Source organism: Thermobia domestica, chromosome 8, assembly GCF_964235325.1.
Source record: "Thermobia domestica chromosome 8, izTheDome1.hap1.1, whole genome shotgun sequence".
Classification (NCBI taxonomy): domain Eukaryota; kingdom Metazoa; phylum Arthropoda; class Insecta; order Zygentoma; family Lepismatidae; genus Thermobia; species Thermobia domestica.
Window position 1 is genome coordinate 242,273,465 of NC_137461.1, and position 21,964 is coordinate 242,295,428.

At 35.1% G+C, this 21,964-nt stretch overlaps 1 protein-coding gene across 1 annotated transcript in view; it reads left to right on the forward strand.

Annotated features, from left to right (window-relative positions):
• LOC145693510 (protein takeout-like) overlaps nucleotides 1-21,733 on the forward strand; it is a 64,804-nt gene extending 43,071 nt beyond the window's left edge. The window contains exons 5-6 of the mRNA XM_081769577.1: nucleotides 1,963-2,112; nucleotides 20,328-21,733. Of these exons, the coding sequence (XP_081625703.1) occupies nucleotides 1,963-2,112; nucleotides 20,328-20,479 (302 nt within the window). The 3' untranslated portion in view covers nucleotides 20,480-21,733. The remainder of the gene's footprint in view (nucleotides 1-1,962; nucleotides 2,113-20,327) is intronic.
• Nucleotides 21,734-21,964: the final 231 nt, after the last annotated feature.

The following is a 21,964-nucleotide window of genomic DNA, read 5'->3' on the forward strand; positions in this document are numbered from 1 at the left end:
AAAGTGGGGAGGACAATGAGGGGGTATGGAAAGGCATTATAGGGTTAGGAGAAGATACCGAGATTTTAAAAAAGATGTTAAGAAAGCAAGGGGTCAAGGTGTATAGAAAAGGTAGCAGAACATTGTTGGACATGGTCAAAAGAAAAGGGAAGAAAAAAGAAAAGAGAGATCAGAAAGGTGTCATTTATTGTATAAATTGTAAGGATTGTGATATGAAATATATTGGTGAGACAGGGAAATTATTGAAAGAAAGAATTAAACAACATAAAAGTGATGTGAAATATGGCAGAGAAACAAACGCAATCTTTAAACATGTAAAAGAAAAGGGACATGATGTGAACTGGGAAGAAGTTATTGTGCTGGAACGGGAAAAAAGATTGTGGCCGAGAAAGTGGAAAGAGGCCTGGTGGATAGAGAAAGAAGAGGATGTAAACTTAATGAATTGGACCAAAGGTATCAGCATTAATAAAGAATGGAGAAATATTATTGATAAATACAGAAAAATGTATATGAATTAATGCATTCAATGGTTGCTTGCTCCTTGTTGTTTCTTTCTGGTAGAATGTTATGTTGTCCCATTGGTCAGTTCAGATAGATTTCCACGCTTCTGATTGGCTGTTTGAACGGGCCAATGAGAGAGCAGATAGAGAGATTAATTGTGTATATATACTTGAGTAATTTTTTGTATCACTCAGTGTACGTTTGATGAGGATCTTGACTAGAAGATCGAAACGTCACGTGTAAATGTGTTTTTATATTAAAGAAGTGCAGTCTTGTTCAGCAGTGTGTTTATTTTTCTCGTTATAGACGAAAACCGGTAATAGAGAGAAGCGATTTCTTTCGATTGTTTAAGCTTCCCAAGCATATGTTTTAACTCTGTTCTTAAATCTGTATTAAAACCGGATGTAGTAGAAATCCACTACAACTTCCGGTCTCGATATTGATTTACTAAAGCAGAAACGAGTATTTTTTTTCTGGAATTAAGTCGGAGTTCTAAGAAAAGGCAAAAGCTTCTCTCTTAACCCCTATCGGATTACGAAATCATAACCGAAGTAAGGGCAAGAGGAAACAAAAATATATTTGAAAAATTGCATTTGAACATTCAGAGTTCACACCTTTGAAACCCATAATTATTAAACTATGCAAGATTAAGAATACTAGCAACAAACTAATTCACCCAATAATTAGATCTATATGTGAAGCATATGTTAATTATCCCTATAATAATCTAATTATCCCTAAAATTTTTTGCTAATATTTTCATTTCATTCACCCCCCTCCAAGTAATTTTTTAGTGATACTGGTAACCAATATTTCACCCAATACTTAGGCCTTCATGTGAAATATTAATTAGCCCTATAATTTGCTATCTTTTGCTAACACCAAGGGCGGATCCAGGACGGATTTCTGAGGAGCGCTGGCTGTAATACTGCTAATTAGAGCTACTTTTAATAGCTCCAAACTCCGGGATGGGTCTTATTTATATATAGGTCTAAAATAAGAAAGTTTCCTCTTCTGGGACGGCAATCGCCCCGATCGCAACCCTGGATTCGCCCCCGGCTAACATTTTTATTTTGTTCACCCAAGTATTTTTTAGTGAGGTGCAGGTTTCTACCACAAATATTAACTAGGAGTACTTTGCTCTCACTTCCCAGCATTTTACTCCATGGCTTCTCTTCAAGCCGTCTGATCACCATAGAATATAAACCGTAATAGATGGCGAGAAGTGGTTTTCTGTAATCAGTTAAGCGTTCCAATAGTATATTTCATCCCCACTCTAATCTGTCAACTGAATCAGAACTGGCAGACAACAACTACTTCCAGTTTGAACGTTTATTACCATAACCATAATTCAATACTAATAGTAAATGCTCGCGTCTACAATCCACGTGACTAGTTAGCATGTATTTCGTAATCCTACATTCTCACACGTTTCTGACAATTTATTCTTCCTTTCTTCAGCAAATGTAGATGGCTCAGTTATTTTAAAAGGACAAACACGTGAGAAACGAAGGAACGTGTATATTGAATGGAAAAATTTCAACGTTTCTTTCATACCAGAAAAAACGCATGTTAACTTTCAGAATTTATTTCGTGGGAACAAAGCATTAGGTAAGTTAATGTTCAGGTAGAGTATTGCAAATCTTCTTAATAACTTGCTTAAATATTTTACTAAAAGTCAATCATTTCATGTTTGTTTATATTTAAGTAATTATTCCTTATGAAGGTGTTGTTGATTACTGTTTAGTGTCCCTCTCAGCAGCGAGACTGTATGCAACGGGAGCCTACAGATTAATTTGGGATCGAAGCCACATGAGCTCATATATATATATATATGTAATATACCATTACAGTCTAATGTGATGATGTCTTTAATAGGAGGGTGCCCGAAATTTTTTGCACCGACTGTACTTGACGTTTAACAAAAAATTTCTGGCTGTTCATATAATTCGTAATTTTGTTTGTTATTCTATTTCAAATTAACATGGAAAACTGTAAAACCTCATTAGGAATTATAGTTTTGGGAATCGATATCTTTATTTATATATTAAATTAGTTATAAGTCTTGTATATGGATATGTAAATGGATTATTACAAGTCTTACGGTGTCAGTGCTATCTGAAAATAGAGGTCCGCCATTGGACGGAAATTTTCGAATAAATAACCAATCTAAAATTCGGCAGAATTTTCTGGACCACCCTTCACCTCTCTTGTAGATATCTATGTCCTTCTGATATCTAGTTCAATCCAGATTTTACCAAAATTTATTCGTTTCAAAGCCCCACCGCCAAAAATGCTTTGTTTTGATTGGAGGATTCACCCACGCTATGATGTTAGAGCGCGATTATTCCTATTCCCTGCCTAGAATCTTGCCGAAGACAGCAGACCCAGATTTCCCAGCTCTGGAAAAGGTAGAAATTAGCTAGAAAAACTGCATTAACAAGGTAAATTTAGTTTAATAGTTGAACAAATACCATCCAGGAAGCCATGGAGCCATAATTCACTAAATTTCATAGTAAAAAACCGGACTGAAGAACTGAAATAGGAAGTGTAATTTAGTGACGCCATGTTTTGTTGATATAATTAGTGATGGACAGGTTCTACCAAGCGAAGTGCATCAGTTTGTTAGTTGCTCTTAAAGATTCATAAACAGTTTCGGAAGAGTAGTGTTTTCTCCCTTAAAATATTTTTAGTCTGATAATTATTCCTTTAGAGTTACGTAAGGCCTGCCCCGCTGCCGTTTGTGTTCGTGTATGTAGTGAACGTGATTTTTTTTTTTCTTGTACTTATCTAGTAGTAACATGGCGGTATTTAATTTCGTTGGAGTTAGGATAGTGATCATAATGCACGTGTAAAGTTTCAAGAGGGCTCCTGTTTACTCCCAACTTGGGGGTACGGCTTCCAGCAGGGATGGGTTGAACGTATAGTTGTCATAAGGTTCGTTTCCCTTCAGAAAAGGGGCCTATATTTTTATATTTTCAATAAATAGTTTGGGTATTAACCAAACAGGTTGAATTAAGAATGTGAATTAGTGAATACAAGGGCCAATTGGCCCTGTTCCTTTCTTTCCCTTTCCTTTCGAGCCGATTTTAAAGAAAATGGTAAAATCTGAATGTTGTTTATGTGAGTAAGTAGTAATGATTAATATGTATTATAACATGTATTAATGTAGTTTGTAGTTATGGATGTGGCTTGTATGTGTTTGTAATGTAGTATCATTAGTAGCAATTGTAGTTAAGTGATGGAAGAGTGTGTGAAATAATGAAGTATGGACAGTGTATCATTTACTCTTCACATTTTCGTATTCGATCAGTAGCTAAACGTAACATATCGATCTATAGTAATATTAGAAAATGAGAGTGTCATAGTATCAAAATTCAGTGTACAAGGTCACGTTCAGTGGTTCAAGGGTTGATCATATCGTCGCTAGCCCCCTAGTGTGAAAATTCAGTACTAACCGTCATTCTTATGTCGATGCTCTTAGTGATTTAGTTTCCATGGAATTGACCTTTCTTTTCGAAATAAAACCTAGTAAATATAATTTCCAGCCCATATGCATATACAGTTAGGTTAAGTGATCCAAAATTAATATTTTCTGAAAATTACAGCATTCTACTTACAAGGAAGGGTCATGCAGTGGCTCCGCTGAGGTCCGAACGAGACAATTGTGTTTGCATTTGATATGTTATAACTAGATGAATTCCAAAGTTATACGTGCCACCGAGCGGAATATCGTGAGTTACAACCTATTTTGTAATGTAAGAACTACAAAAAAATTACCTGGCAGGATAGTTTCAACCGAGTCATTTGTTCGGAAACGGTTGGGTAAGTGAAAAACTCGGCCAACACGTATCCCATCATTTTCAACGACCAACACTTTTGGGGTAAAAACTTTGTCCCAGGGTCCCTCGCAGGGTCCCAGACGGGGTCCAACTCAAAATTTTCAAATGGCAAGGGGGGTTAATTCGCACATCATTTGAAAGCTGTTGTAAAATGAAAGAAAATGCAGCATGTCTCGACTCTCTACAACAACCCTGTGCAAAATGGCGACGTGTCAAAGAACTTAATTGAAAAGTCCATGGTCACCCCCATAAATCGGAAACGGTAAGACAAATGTGAAAACAGGAAAGGATGAGTGGCATTATTTCCAAGTACAACGATTTAAGTGAAAACGTCTTGTGCCAGGGTCCCCACATGGTCCCAGATGGGGTCCAACTAAAAAGTTTCAAATGGCAAGAGAGGTAGGACATCGTTTGAAAGCTGTTGTTAAGTGAAAAGAAGATGAAGCACGTCTCGACTTTCTACGACAACCCTGTCCAAAATTGCGGTGGGTCAAAATGTAAACAAAAGCTTAATTGAAAATCTATGGCCACCTTGAATCCAAGAGGGCCGCTTAAAACCTATATCGAAAGGATAAGCATACCAAACTGCTGAAGCTACGAAAACAAATTTGGCATTAATGTTGATTAGTAAGTGACTAAAATATGCAAAATGTTTAAAAACGCAACAAAAGTGTTGTACTTCGAAAATAATGCCACACTCCCTTTCCTATTTTCATATTTGTCTCACCGTTTCCGATTTATAGGGGTAACCATGGACTTTTCAATAAGTTTTTGTTTACATTTTGACCCGTCGCCATTTTGCACAGGGTTGTCGTAGAGAGACGAGACTTGCTGCATTTTCTTTCATTTTACAACAGCTTTCAAATAATGTGACAGTTAACCCCCCTTGCCATTTGAAAATTTTGAGTTGGACCCCGTCTGGGACCCTGCGGAAGACCCTGGGACAAAGTTTTTTACCCCAAAAATGTTTGTCGTTGAAAATGATGGGATACGTATTGTCCGAGTTTTCCATTTACCCAACTGTTTCCGAACACATGACTCTGTTCAAACTATTCTGCCAGCTTTGTAGCTTTTATATTACAAAATATGTTGTAACTCACGAAATTCCGCCCGGTGGCACGTATAACTTTGGGATTCGTCTAATTATAACATATCAAATGCAAACACAATTGTCTCGTTCGGATCTCAGCGGAGCCACTGCGTGACCCTTCCTTGTTAGTCTAGAAGTCGAAATATTTAAGTAAATAAACAATACGTAAATTCTTAACAGAAGTCGGGCGATATGATGCTAGTTTTTCGCTTTGAAATTATATTAAATGTTCATTTTTTTTCTCCGTGGCTGCAGAATAATTTCATTGTTGTCAGAATTTTATAAAATTAAATAATATCGTGGAGAACTCTACTTTCTGTGAACATACATATTTTTTCTTCATGAAGCTACGAAGTATAACATGCGTGGTAAGGGAGTCTTGAGTTCGAGGGATGTTTTGTGAGGTGGCCGGAACATGAAATGTTGGCAATGATTTATAGATTTAGAAGTATATGACGAAGTGTGCATATAGTTTGGGTGTAGTTAAAGAAATAGGGTGTTTATGAAATACGACTTTGTAATAAATGAATAAAATGATAGTATGAATATATTGTGAAACAAAATGAATGAGACGCCCATATACATATATAGTTATAGATATATATAAGCCCAGTTATGATTAGTCACGTTTCGGTAAAAAAGAATAGATATATATATATATTTAAGGATTATGTATAGCTAGCAACATCTCGGGTTCTGGCCCCTACACCGGAGCATCCTGCGAACATGTGGGTGAGATATTGCCAGACTATGTTAGTGCTTAATAGCTAAATTTGTTATTGCAGTCGTATTCGTTCATAATAATCTCGTTTAATAATATTTGTAGCATCATATAATCGCTGACTGGACATATTTTAATAATCAATTATGGAAAAATAATAGTTATACAACGGGGCTTTAGTGAATTATATTTTTTGGTCGGTTTTAAAATAGAATATCCTGCTCCGTGAGATTTTTTTTTCTTTCTTCACGTTACCTACTCGGGCTAGCTTACAATATTCATGAAGGCGACAGCTCTGACAGGGTTACAGAATCAAAACAATTAGTTATTGAAATTTAATTTCGCGTACCCGGATGTCGACCCCTAGTCCCCTTAAGTATTTTCATTTCTTTTCTTAGTTTAATTAGATGAGGGAAATTAACAACATCCCAGACTGTGGCATGTCTGCGCAGGGGAGCTATCGGTGATGTTTTGGTAATTGAAATCACCGATCCAAAATTCAGTTTATTTAATTTTTTTTTTATTTTGGCAAATCACTAATTAGGGATATCTTAGCTATTATTTTACTCTAGTTTCATTACTATTCTGGATTCTTTTAGTTTCCGAGAGGTCGGATGATTTTTTTTCTTTTGAAATTCTAAATTAGCGCCTTCTCTAACCTTCCGGGAGATTCCGGGATCTCCAAGGACTCAACCGGATACAGCGAGGAGGGGATCTTCCTTAAAGCTTTCGTCTTTCTGAAAATTCCCTTGCGGGCACAGACTAGTTGTGTGTTTGGAGATAACTTTTGAGTTTACGTATTTAAGTAAACCAACCCTTTTTGGCATAAAAGAGTATGTTGTATACGTAAATTCGACCACTTATCTTTCGTAGTTGTAGTGTTCTGTCTCCTCTCTTTTACCTATACTTCTTCCACTTCTTCTCTCGAGTTTTTTTTATTTTTTCAACCTCCCCCCCCCCCCCCGATTTTGAACTTGTCGCTTACAATTTATTTAACGTACAACTCTAATCTGAAATTACCAGCTGAGACGTTGCAAGACACGATTCATGGATAAAGTAGATAGTGATTGGGTCCTCCATCACATTTTGACCTATTGCCAAAATGAATAACGACTTCATATTTGACGACACTTCAATTACGTTTTTTCACCGTCGTTCCTCTAAGTTTTTTTTTAATCCATTGGTCACTTTCCTTCCGTTTTGGTTTTCGTTTATCTCGTAGTTAACCTGGGCCCAGAAATTGTATTTTGGTTCATCTATGTATATCTTTAGGAATGTTCTGTGTTACGTGCCTGCCTCACAAAGTTTTTTACTATTTATGCACGAATTGACAATATGAAAGTTGAAATTTATAGACGCGCGGTATCAGGTAAAAATCATTTTTTTTCATATGTAATGTCGGAAGTCATTTGTTTTTCTTGTACAATGTTTGCAACCTTTTCAGAAATTATTGTTGGGGTTATTAATTTAAATGTGTGCGCATTTATTAAATATATATATATATAGATAAATGAATACGTCGAAATGTACATGTGCTTAGTATGTGAATATGATGTTAAAGTAAAAGTATGATATTAAATGTATTATATGGATATATGTAAGAGCGCTCGTGTCTGTCCCCCCAAACGTGTATTGGTTGCTATAGTTTTCAAGTAAGTTTCCGACGAATATAATGATATAGATTTTTGTCAAGAATACCGCCGTGCACTCAAATAATTTTACTTTCTTCTGAATAGATGTAAATCATAACTTATGTAATCATTATTTAATGTCATGTACTAAGAAGTAACGGCAGGTCTAAATGTAACCCACATCATAATGAATATTATCCCTGAACTACCAACCTAAAACTATTGTGGAAAGTGTACCTTTAATCCCTCTCACCTGCATATGTATCCTATGACTTGACCAGTGTTTTTCCTTAATTTAAATCATTATACTCCTTACACCTGTGGAAGATCATCTTAAATCCGAACTATATATATATATATATATACAAAAGTGATCCTGGATAAACGAAAGGTCTCATGACGTGTCCCAGTGATGAACAAGTAACTCAAAATTATCTGATTAATAAATTTGTAAATGGACTGACTAAGAGGAGAAACATCCTCTGGCGGAATGTGATTTTCAAAATCCCTAGATGGGTATAAACGTTGCAGTATGCGAGTGCAGACATAAACTGCTAATAGAGTCACAAACTAAATATAGTTGATGAATGTTTTTTATAAACCAATAGTTATATATATATATATAGATATATATATAAACACAAACTAAGTTAAATGGAGCGAAATGTTTTGGACGCTACGAGTAGTGCGTGATTTGTGATTTGAACGCTCAGAATTATTAATATTTTATTGCTCAATGTGAAGTAGAGACTCATAAGTTCTAATACACCCAAAAGTTTTTTTTCATTTCCTTTTCTTTGTCCATTTTTTTTAAAGTAAAATAAGTGTCTTCTTTGCGTATGTCGCAAATCATAATTTCGCTTTAGCATGCCTAAGATATAATATATGTAATTATTTTTTTTCTTTCCATTTGTCAATATGATCAAATATATAAAGACTTACTAAAGTATAATTCTATGTATTCTATTGATATATAACCAAGAACTTGTGCTTCTAATATTTTTTTATAATTATTATTTTTTTCTTTTCACTATGAATGTAATATACTATTTGTACCTTTGTAGTTAGCTGGTTTCCTTTAAACATATATACACTGTCCTGAGTGACTGAGCGAGTGAATGCATGATAGATCTAATTTAAGTAATTTTAGTAATATCATTTGTCATATTAATGTTTATAATATATGTGTCATGTTTTAATATATGTGTTAAGGTAAATAACCTAGGTCATGAAGGACCGCTACTAACGGTTTAAATCGGCTCTAGGAGTGAGACGAAAATAGCAGGATGAGCCTAAATACGACATCTTTCTTCCAGGAAGTTGAAAGTCTTATTGATACGATACATAAATTTATATTGAGTTTATAACTTTGATTTTTTTTCTTTTCTTGGCTAATTCATATGTGTGGTCGATCCTAGAGATACTGGATGGTTATCAATCATCGTTTGGAATAACATTACAAAGAATAATTTTGATTTTCTCCTTTCCTGGTCTAGGTCCGGGCAACCCCACGAACGTGGTGCCTGGAGCTAGGTCGGGGTGGTATGAAGGAACATGTGTCTATTCCGAAGCATTCTAAAATTGATTAGTCGTTAATAACGCTTAAAATGATTCATCTTTCAACGACTTTCCCGACTTCTTACTATATTTCCGGAATTATCCAGTAATCTGTTTCTTATTAAAATACCCTATTTGTTTTCTTTCTTTTTCCTCCCTTTCCTACCTCCTTCTTTTACCCTTCTACTTTCTTCTCTTTCTTTTTCTATTTCTGAATGAAAGAAAACGGAGTCATGACTGAGAGTAGTCGCTATTGGCACGGTCAATAAGTTATTTCGATGAGTTTTCTTCGGAAATCCGATATGGGATAATTAACCATGAGATGAGTATGCATTGAGGGACGAACAATAACAAGAAAGTTTATTGAAAGTTACTTTATTGGAAAATAATCATGATTTCAATTAGTAGGTGATGTTTCGTAATTGCCTTTGTTAAAAAATTAATTTAGCGACTCCTCTACACTACATTCAGTTCTTTCTTCGTTTACTACTACTTATAGTTTTTTTCGTTTTCTTTCATATATATATATATATATATATATATATATATATATATATATATATATATATATTAGGGTGATCCTTAATGTTCGATTTCCGAATTTCTTTGCTCCCAACCCCTAAATTGGTTCCATGTCGGACCAAATTAATCTGTGAAAAAAATGGGCTCAATCGAAGAATATTTAACCGACCCCCAAGCGACCTAAACATCTGAATGCATTTACAATGTATAGTATATGGCAAAAGTTTGTAATAAACTCTTGTAACTTAAAAATGGCTGAGGGAAAGGAATCATATCTTGGATAGAGGTTGTAGAAGTAGATCCATACCTGATACTGAGTAGTGACCGAGATGAGGCATATCTTTACGTCCACCATCTTGGATTCGGGCGCAAAATTTTAAATAGAAATGACCTCGTATGATATATCATTTTGACGTAGCTTTTGACGACAAACAGAGGTCTGCCTTTATTTTCCGCTTATCTCTGCACATGTAATAATAATCAATTATGGAAAATAAATGCTCCCAAGTAATAAAACTTAATATTCTGAGAGTTTTATCTCTGTACGGGCTGCAGATTTATAAGATTGTTGAATAGTTTCCCTTATTTGAATCAAACCATAAAGCAAAGAAAGAAATGCACATTCGTTTCTCTGAAGTGCAAGAAAAAGTAAATATGTTTCTTTCCTAATCAATAATTTAAACAATATGTTCCAATTTTTCACTGAAAAAAAAAATATTCAGAATGGTTATTTATCTCTTAGATAGGGGACTAGTAAAATGCATATCTGGCAACACTGAAACGATAACAGCAATGCTCAGCTCAGTCAGTTTATTTGAAGACTTCGAGAAAGTACGATTGTTTTCCTATGCGATTGTTTGTTTTAGTTTCTTCGCACACAGTAGGCCTACTTTTGAATTTGTACTTTTTACGAAGTGTAAATAATTTATGCAATGAAATGGCATTATCCCCGAAGTTAGCTTTGCGCTGTTTACGCAAAGACTACGAATGCGCCATCATTTCCATGTAAAATTTTGGGTCCGAATACAAAATTGCGGACTTCAAAATGGCTGCCATCATGCTATTTCCCAGGGTCAGATGTGGATTACTTCCGATCCCTGTATCCAAGATTTGGTCCCTTTCCCTTCAGCCGCTTTAAACTAAGAAGGGTTTATTCCAAACTTTTCCTATATATTAACATATTGGATATGCATTCAAACTTTAGGTTGCTTGGGGGTCGATTAAATATTCTTCGATTGAGCCAATTTTTTTCATGGATAAATTGGGTCCGACATGGAACCAATTTAGGGGTTGGGAGCAAAGAAATTCGTAAAAAAATATTTGGCCATGTAAATAAGGACCATTTATATATATTGACAACCTCCCTGGCTCGTGTCTAAACTTGGGGATGTTTGTGCGAACCTAGAGAAGTTACCTTCCACTCACTATCTGAAATGAGTGGGGACGTTATACACTACTATGCGAGAGGTAATGGTTTGGTTCATGATATTACGGGGATTTCAATATCTGAATAACAACTCAGGATTTTGATAATTAAATAACTGTTGTATTTTCATTACTTGGTGTAAGTAAGTGTAAAGTGTCGTGTGCTAATTCGGGTAATTAGAAGTTTGCCAGATCTAACATTGCATACCAAACATTGAGCTGTCGACTAATGTTTAGAAAGCAGCACATACCTCTCGGTGTTCTCTCGGCTACTCCTGCAGGTGCTGGTCCAATGATTCCTTTCTATCGTCAGGCCGCAGGCTGGGCGGTGTCTCGCTGATGGTCTCTCCACTAGATGGAACGGAGGTTCGAACTACGAACAAGCTGCGGTCTATGCTGAATGCACCGAAGTTCTGCCAACGGCTAGCATATTAATTATTCTCATAAACGTATAACGGACTTTCAGAGTTCGTCTAGTTGAATCGCGTAACTTAAGGAAAGCTGTTCTAGACATTCTATTAGATAGAATCCTTTAACTTCAAACTTCGACTCTCCGTCTCCAACTATTACGACTGACTCGATCTGACCCTCTGGTCTCTCACCTTCGATCTTCCTCCCTTGACCTCTGGTCCTCTCGGTTTTGTGAAACTTCCTCTGATCTGGAATCTGCCGTTTCTGCATGACGTCAGAGGCGTGTGCTCTTTCTTGTCTAGGAAACGCAGTCGTTTCCTCATTGTAGTCGACGACTGGCAATCTTTGGAATGCTTCGACTCACGATTCCTGGCAATTCTAACATACCCGAGAAAGTGTCTGGTGTTCACAAACATCTTACAAATTTACTTACAATGAATTTTGTTAATTCTTTCCGGTCAGACATTAATTGGATTTTATCTTTAATTTCCTGTCATGAAAACAATTTGCTAAAGAAAGCGTGCTACTTACCATTGTTACATAAGTTTTAAAAGCAATGACTACAACGTTTATGTAATTTGTTTTTCCATTGATTATTGTTTCCCTGTTACTTTGCTGTTTTTATAAATCTTAAAACTCAAAATTTAAATCTTTAATAAAATATGATTAACTAAAATATACTTGAAATAAATAAGATATACGGGCACTGCCACAATATATATGTAATTGCTCTAAGTTGAACAATTGTTTTACAAACACCGAACCATTATTTCCCTATTAGCATGTGTGTTTTCTCTGTCACAGATCTCATATCTTGTAGAAAGGGTCAGAATGCGAATACATTAATATCAGCGGTGGCTTAGTGATAGAGCGTTTAACTCTGGTACTTGGAATCCCGGGTTCAATCCCAGCCCCTGCCAAGTGAACTTTGTGGTGGACAAACACCGTGTGTGTGAGTTTCCTCGGGGTTCTCCCGTTTCCTCCCACTTTCTTCATTCCACCATTTCATTCATTACTCATCATCACCGTCTCCTTTAGCCTAACCGGCATAACCGTGGGACGTAAAACTCAAAAATTTCATTTCATTTTTACATTAATATTAGGGCAACATTAATTACCCGTATAATGTACCCATACTTAACAGATGTGAGGGGAAAGCAGTGGTAACAAGTATTGCCGCTGGAGGAAAGTTGCTAAACCTAGGTGTGTAATTTAACTTGTAAAATACCTACCTTTTTAGAGATTAACGACATTTTTGATTATTATTAAACGATGATTCGGTATTTTATTTGCAAATTTAGCTACTTTTGTGCTGCGACTGTAACTTTACCTGTAATCTAGTACTATTCTTCAAATTCGCTTTGATCTCTCTTCTTAATTTCCATTTATTTTAGTCAGCGCAATTGATGATGAGGTAGGAAGTACATAAAGGTGACAACCCCTCCAGAATCTTTATTTCTTTGTGTTACACTTTACTCTCTAACGGACGACAATTCCAATCTTCAATGTTCTTTAACTTATTCAGTTCCTTTTGCTAGTGTTTTCTTTGGTCAAATATTACTTTTATTTAAGTTATACTTGTTCTAAAGCTAAAATGAGCCATGTTAGTTAAAACTGTACAATATACGTAATTCAGACCCTAGCTAGGGAGGGGCGAGAGGGGGTACTGTCATCTAAATTATTTTTTGCCCCCCCCCAAAAAAAAACCCTAAAGATAATTTTCAAACTGACTCAAAACCAGTGAAATTCTTGCAATTATATTTACCAAATTAAATTCAACTTTGCGAATTCTACTCATTTTTGTGTAAAATTATATGTTTCTTGCAAGATGCACCAAACATCTTCCGTTGCCTTTGCCCATTTCAAGAATTTCAAACCGTACCCTATTACTGCAACCACGACAAGGATCCAAGGATACCAGGTGCACTTCCAAACAACAGTTATCATAGTCCACAATATATTAATAAATTGTAATGTATCGCGTATTTTGGAAGGTAGAAAATTGAGTGCAACGTTGAATAAAATATATAGATATTTCTATTTTGTATTGATGTAAATCTAAAATTACTGTAGTATAATTTTGTTCTAATGTTTCAAAAATAAATACTTCAATTTAAATTATTAATATGAAACAAAATACCTCGCAAAGAGCTTGTACGTAAGCACACAAAAAAGAACAAACATTTACGGTTTCGATTCTTCAAAAATAAATACAGATTCTCTAAATAATAAATAAATGTACAATTTTATGGAGTTCTTTGATGTATTTGCCATTGCTACCTCAGTCTTCGTTTCTGCCCCCGCCCTCCTAATAAATCAGGCTGGCTTTGGGCTTGACGTAATTACTTTATAAAATTAATTGTGTCGAAAAGATAATGTATCCAAGTTAACGTTTTGGCAGTCCTCATTTTAAAAATGAGCGAGTTAAGTATAGAATATACGAAGATTATTTTTTATTTTATTTATTTGTATTGAAGGCCTGTGGCCCATAATACAATTCTACACGTTTGTGACACACTCCTAATGTGAATATACACAACAACAAATACAAATGAATAGGTACGGTACACTAAAAGATTAACTAACAAATGTTTGTTTTCTTATGATGGAGTAGAGAGAGCATTGTTGTTCGCAACCTCTTTCAAAGCTTCTTCCCGTAAACGGTAGAATGACTGCAAAAATTTCGCCAGGGTTGATAGCTTCTGTTTATCGCTTGCATTTAGAATTTTGTTTAATTCTAAGTTTTTGCCACGGATCCTATCCGCTATCCTTCCCTTATTGCGTTCTTCCTCTAGCAACTTACATTCGAATAAAATATGTATTTCATTTTCGATTTCTCCACATAAACTGCATAAATATTTTTGGCTTTCATCTTTCGGACTTTTCCACTTGTATATCCACATCCGAAATATTGCAATGGCATGTCTTTGTTCCCTCCCTAGCTCGAGATATTTTTTTTGCCGCCTTATTTGTTTTCATCTTTCCATATGTTGTCAAAGATCGCTTAGTCTCTCAATTAGTTTTCAAATTTTCACTTGCATGTAAAATTACTTTTTCTCTAATTGCTTTACACATTTCTTTTGATTTCTTATTTCTTTTTTCTAGCAAGTCGAACATATTTATCTCTTACAATAGTTTTACTACTCCCATTATTCAAGAGTTATTACTTCTCTGTTTCATTTAGTAATCAAAGCATTTTTTTTTCTGAATTTCCCTCCCGTTTTCTGATTCGCACAAGTTTAACCAATACTTTAGTACCCTTATTTTTATGATTGAGCTCACGGGATATTTCCCTGTATCGAGTAGGACCGCGCTGTTAGGTGCCGATTGTGGTACCCCTAATATTTGTTTAATGAACTTGGTTCCTGCTCTATTAATTATGTTATCAGCACAGTTTGTACCCCAGACTTCACACCGGTACAGAAGTATAGGCTGCAGTAGTGTATTAAGTGCACGCGTTTCCAATTTGAAGGATACGTTGTTGTGTCTGTTCAAGGTTTTGCGTGTTACGAATATGCTTTTTTTCAGTGATGGCCCACTCTTCTCTGGTGGTCGATCCAAGTTCCATTATACGATATGTTCACTCCCAGATGTTTAAAGCTTTTAACTATTTCTAACCCCTCCCCCTGATATGACCACCTCTCTCCTTTTGATAGTTTGTACCCCTTTTTAAATATTAGACCCTATTACTTTCGTTTTGTTTACGTTCACTTTGAGATTCCATTCTTTGCAGTACACTAATGCATTTAATGCTCTCTGTAATCCTACTACGGTTTGTGACATAATTGTCGAAGCGTTTGAGTTTTATATCCAGCATACTGGTGTTTCTAACTTGAATTGTTTTCAAATACAGCTCACATAAGTGTTGTCATTGTTTTTCTGTACTTCACTCACTCTTTTTTAAAATGAGAGTTGCTATTGTTTTCCCCTATGAGTTTCAATTATTAATTGATTATGCGGAAGTCAATATAAAAGATACAGACTCCACCACAAAAATATATATCTGCACTCTTTGTCGTCCTTTATCAGGATACTGGCATAGACAATTGTTTTGAAAATTAAGTATGTTGTAATATGGCTTTTCGCCCAACAGATATTAGCACTGTCAAATGTTTTCAGTTAAAATTAAGTTTCTCATAAGTAGAAAATTTGCTTGTATTATAATTAAACAGAAACAAACTATTTGCTGAACAAAACCATATATTCACATTTAAAAACTACATACGTGTGACAGTTTCGCCAACTAACACTTTGGCTTTATCAGGCACTATGTAGTTTTTAAATGTCAATATATTGCTTTGCTCAGCAAATAGTTTGTGTTTGTTTGGCCCCGTTATGTTGTAGTACGGTTTTCGCTCAAAAGATGTCGGTATTGTAAGCACGATTAGGGAACAGGCAGGTGCACAAGTGACGTTCGATTGTTACGCGTTTGATTGTTAGGCGGGTTGATGGTTCAGTTCCAAACTCCCCTCTCCACTGACGTTATGACGCGGTAATGGCTTTCTTGACTTGCTTAACTTTGGAATCACTTTAAAATCAAATTTATTGATGCAGGTGATCTATTCACCGGAAGTGGCAAAGAATCAAGCATTTCCGGTGTTAGAAATCAAGTTTGTTGATGCAGGTGATCTATCCACCGGAAGTGGCAAAGAATCAAGCATTTCCGGTGTTAGAAATCAAGTTTGTTGATACAGGTGATCTATCCACCGGAAGTGGCAAAGAATCAAGCGTTTCCGGTGTTAGAAATCAAGTTTGTTGATACAGGTGATCTATCCACCGGAAGTGGTAAAGAATCAAGCATTTCCGGTGTTAGAAATCAAGTTTGTTGATACAGGTGATCTATCCACCGGAAGTGGTAAAGAATCAAGCATTTCCGATGTTAGAAATCAAGTTTGTTGATGCAGGTGATCTATCCATTGGAAATGGTAAAAAATCAACCATTTCTGTTTTTAAAAATCAAGTTTGTTGATGCAGGTAATGTACAGACCGGAAGTGGTAAAGAATCAAGCATTTTCGGTGTTAAAAATCAAGTTTGTTGATTCAGGTGATCTATCCACCTGAAGTGGTAAGGAATCAAGCATTTCCGTTGTTAGAAATCAAGTTTGTTGATGCAGGTGATCTATCCACCGGAAGTTGTAAACAAGCAAGCATTTCCGGTGTTAAAGTTAATCATTATAGAGCAAATAGGTCACAAAGCGAGGTCATAGGTTCCCTGCAATCGATTAAGCATCCAAAGAATACCTTTTAATTTCTTCCGTGCCTCTCTACTAAAACCGGAAATGATAGAAATTCACTACATCTTCCGGTTTGAATATTGATCTACATACTGCAAAAATGATATGAAATTGCGACAAACGTTTGTCTTTTCTTTTTTGGAATCGACTTAGCATTCAAAGAATAGTTATTGTACCCATCTGATCACAGGGCCAAACTTCTATATTCAAGCCGGAAGTGTAGAAATCAACCCCTTCCGTTTTAATGTTGATTGCTGTAGAGTAAAAACGGTAATAGATAACAGAAAGAGGTTTTCTGCAATCAATGAAGCGTCCCATGAATGTAATCTATCTTTACTCTAATATCTCTACTGAAACCAGCAATAATAGAAAGTAGCCACCATTTTTAGTTTCAACATTAATTGAGAAAATATCATGCCATTCAAACCAAACTTCTTCGCGTGGTGTGCACGTGACACTGACTCTCGTTTTCCTGTCATTTTAAGCTAAAGGAAAAATAACACATCGCCATGTCAGTGATCTCCTAGCTTCGTTACCCCTTCCCTTCTTGTTTGCTGGGGTTAGTGTTCTCGTACAGAACACACATCAAATATACTATTGTTCATTAACAACGGATGACGTGCTTTTGCTATCAAGTCAAATTTGGCGCCCAGTAGGGATAATATGACTTGCGTAAAATCTTGAGAGGTGGTTGGAATCTACTTTCAAGCAATAGCCCTAGTAGCAAAATCGGTTGGCCTAACGTTGGCAAAATGATGACGATTTGACATACCAACGATGGCCCAACGTCAGGTTTGGCAACTTTGGCAACTATTTCCTACCCATTTCCCAACCAAAAGAGCGGTTCCCCGACATTTAGCCAACGCTAAAGTAATGCATTTCTTGGTTGGGAAAACAATCAATTCTAGCATCGTTGCATGAAGGTCGGGAGAATACTTGGTTCACCAACCATACATTTAACCAACGTTGGGCCAACGTAAGTATTTCCGCTATATTCTTGCACCAATCATCACCCACGGTTTTGACCAAATCCCATTCAATCCCCAACGGTGAGCGAACAACTTTGGTACTAGGGAGGTTCTATCGAATTTAGATCCAGTGTTGGAAAGAGCTTTAATCAACTAGTCACCATCATTAAGTCTTGATGTCTATCTCAATTAGAATCAACCCATTAACCCTGCTCGACTGAAATTTAATTCAATTAACAATAATGAGCGGAAATTCAGAATGTCGTTAAGGTTAAGTGTAAAGGAGTGTCTTTCGTCAACAGATGGTGTTACATTTCCCTTATTTCACAATGCTTTTTTTTTTCTAGTGGAGTAACAAATGTTCACAATAAATTCCCTCTAATTTAAGAGATGGAAGAAGCAACTTCGTCCAAATTATACCAATAATCATATGATAATGTGTGTATTCCTTTGATATTTTGTTTCGTCCATTGGTGAAAGAGTATTATTATTTATGAACATATTATTGGGGTGCAAATAAAAGTATTCTTAATAATTAATAAGAAAGAATAATAATAATTAAAAAAGGTACACGCATTCAGAGACGGATCTAGGAGGTAAAAACTGGGAAGCCTGCCAGAACCCAGTCTATGATAGGTATATCACGAGTTTACCATATCTTAGAAAAATACATAAATGATAGCTTAAATTATTTTTCTTACTCAGAAAATTGGGGGGCTAGCCTCACCAGCCCCGGGCTAGATCCGCCATTGCATGAATTATTTTTAAAAGATTGATCTAATTAATCTTTGAGTGAAGTTTAAAAATTTATCTTTTGAATTCAACTGCACTGAGCAAAATCCGTCATCTGCACAGCGGTATATTATATATACAAATATATGGAATCCTTATTTTTACTAAGGAAATCGGTACGGAGGATACTTTACCCATATGCTACATATGTACTGCCCTTAGATGTTGCATCATGCCGTTGCAGGATGTCTGCAGGACATCTAACACTCTTCAGTATATTACATACGTATACGTATGTTACATATGTCAGCCATATGTTACATATGTCTATTTGTATGCGAGATCCTGATCACCTTATATACTGTTCTTTCGTTCGTACGGAAAGTACGTTTATTGGAAACATTTTATATGGGAAGTACATGTAAAACATACTTTTTAGCTATACGTTTGCTGTACGTTAAGTCCAAAAACTACAGGATTTACACATGTAACCTATGTTTTTAGTACGTCATATACATTTTTTTTCTTTTTTCTTAGTGTGGCTTTAAAATCCATACATTTATAAATTCTGCTACAATTTCTGCATTAAAACATTACCTTCATCAGAAATATTGCCTAACAATCCTTTTGGGATAGAAACACAAAACAATTTTATAAGGAATATAGAAATTATTGAAAACGAAGAAAAGAGAGGACAATATATAGAAAGGTTTCTTTCCTTACAGAAGTTAAAAGCAGATAGAGTATGTGAGTGATCAGTGGCGTATTTACGGGGGTGGCTTCCGGGCTCAAGCCCCCCCCCCCGAAATCTTACTTACTATAGTAAAGTATATGAAATATCTTGCAGAATTTTCACATTTTCAGGCAAAGCCCTCCCCGAAAGTTAGCAAAGCCACCCCCGAAAGAAAATCGTAAATACGCCACTGTGAGTGATAAACGCATTTTGCTTTGCCAAAACTGTGAGATACGTTATAAAAGTCATAGTGTTTTAAAACCTAGTGTCTTATTCAGAGCTTACTATTTTATTCATAAAAACACAAGGTTAAAATGAGTTTTTAAGGAATAATTTTAATTCGTTATATTCAAACAATTAATATTTTAACAGTCAATTGATTTTATTATATCTAAATAACTAATATCATTTTCCAACAGTTAATGTCTGAAAAGTTGTTTGAATTAAATTCATATCCAGAAAAATATCAAAACAGATATTTGAATTTGTCATAGTAAAAATAACTAATATCCGAACGGTAATTTAAATTTATTGGATCTAAATAACTAACACCTAAACTCTTAATTGAGTTTATAACATCGGAATAACTAACACTTGAAGAGTTATTTGAATTCATTCTATCCAAATAACTAATATTTTAAGAGTTATTTAAGATAGTTTATTCAAATAACTAATATTTAAACAGTTATCGTAATTTATTCTACAATAGTTATTTCAATAACTTTTAAAATAATAGCTTACACTTATTTATTAGATTCTCTTACGGAAATAAGCTCCTAGTTAAAGATTATCATCTGGAAATCCTTCATAAAATTTTGAAATTATCACCAAATACTTACAAAGAAGAGCTTTACTTAATACCAAATGTGTACACATTTCCAACTATATGTATCATTAGTGAGAATTATTTACAGTTCTTCTTTTATTCTGTTATTAAATGTATCATATTTTGTTTTGTAGGTGAAACAGCAAACAATTTTTTCAACAACAACTGGCAAACTCTTTATGACGAAGTGAATGATGCTTTTGAGGAAGCATTTGGACAAATATTTCAAAACTTCATGAATAGGATTTTCTTAAAAATACCAATGGATGATTATTTTCCACTGTAACGCTGTAAATTATTGAAAAAATATATACAAAAATTAAATAAATTTTCTTTGTTTCTTACAAAAACTATTTGTTGTATATTTCACTATTTACTAGCTTAAATGCCCATTCGACGCACGGGAAGAATATGTTTTTGAAAGAACTTTAACCCACTTTTCTCCTTAGGGCAGGCATTTCAATAAGAGCGGTATGGTAAAATAAAATCGTAATGCCACTCACATTAAACCTGCACCGATGCTGAACTTGGAATTAAACTTCATCTGGAGTATCACTATTCATCTTGTTGACCTCAAAAACTATGGATTAAACACAAATATCAGTCACTTATGATTAGCTTCACACGTCAACCTCTTTGTACCCCCTCGAGGTGATCGGAGTGTTATACCCCTCTTATTTGTAAGACATGTGTAACAAATTTGGAAAATTGGCCTAGGCGTTCCGGATCTATGCTGGAACATCCACTAAAACATACATACACTACATATACTGATGATATAAAACACACACAAAAGTGACATTGGAAATGTTTTAGGTAAATAAATATTGGATTTCTCAACACTGACATTTGGATTGTTTGTGATTCACGTATATATCAGATTGTCTGAATGTTTCCTGCACCTTAGCTACAAACTGCCACTTAAGAAATGCCAAGTCTGTGGTGAAGAAAATAAAATACATTGTGAGTAAAGGGAAAAAATGTATTCCGGACCAATTCAAGATGGAACTGGGCTCACTAGTCTACAATCCTAAGCCAAAATTTGAAAGCATCAATGATAACAAAATCTCCAGTCATTTCTATGCAAATCAGGAAATGTCAGCAAATATTTCTGGCATTGTTGTCGATAAAACCAGAAGATATAAAATGGTGCTACTAGCTACCATGAACAAGAAGTAGATACAGAAAAGTTTAATACTTACGCTCTCGATAGACCTAATATTTTTGTAGAGAAGAACCCTCGGTAGCCTGTGGCCTCAACTATATACAAAGTACTTCTCTATGGTTCGATTATAGATTCCAATATTACAACTGATCGAAGAAGTTTGCTTATTTCATTAGACTCGATGATTTCAAACTCGGAGAAAAGCCCGCCGAAACAAGCATCAACATTTGAAAGGTAATTATTCGAGATGTTATTGTATCTAGAAGTTGATTCAGCTTAAGACGGCAGAGAGACTCCGAGTCTGAAGCTTTAGCTTGAAGGCAGTCAAAGTTTTGTACAATTATAGAAGTATAACATTTAAAATTTGGAAAAATTATGTTGAAATCATTAAAAATGTGAATAAATGTATTTACTAATGCATATGTGTGTTATTATTACCATGTAAGAAGGAACTAATCTCAAGGGTAGCTTTTGCCAGAAATTCGAGTGTTTGGCTACAATGTGTCCAAGTTCCATTCCTTAAAATATCTCATATGATTGTAGATACAAGGGTGTATCCAAAAGTTTCATTACAGTACTCATTACATGTAAACCACTTGCAGTTCA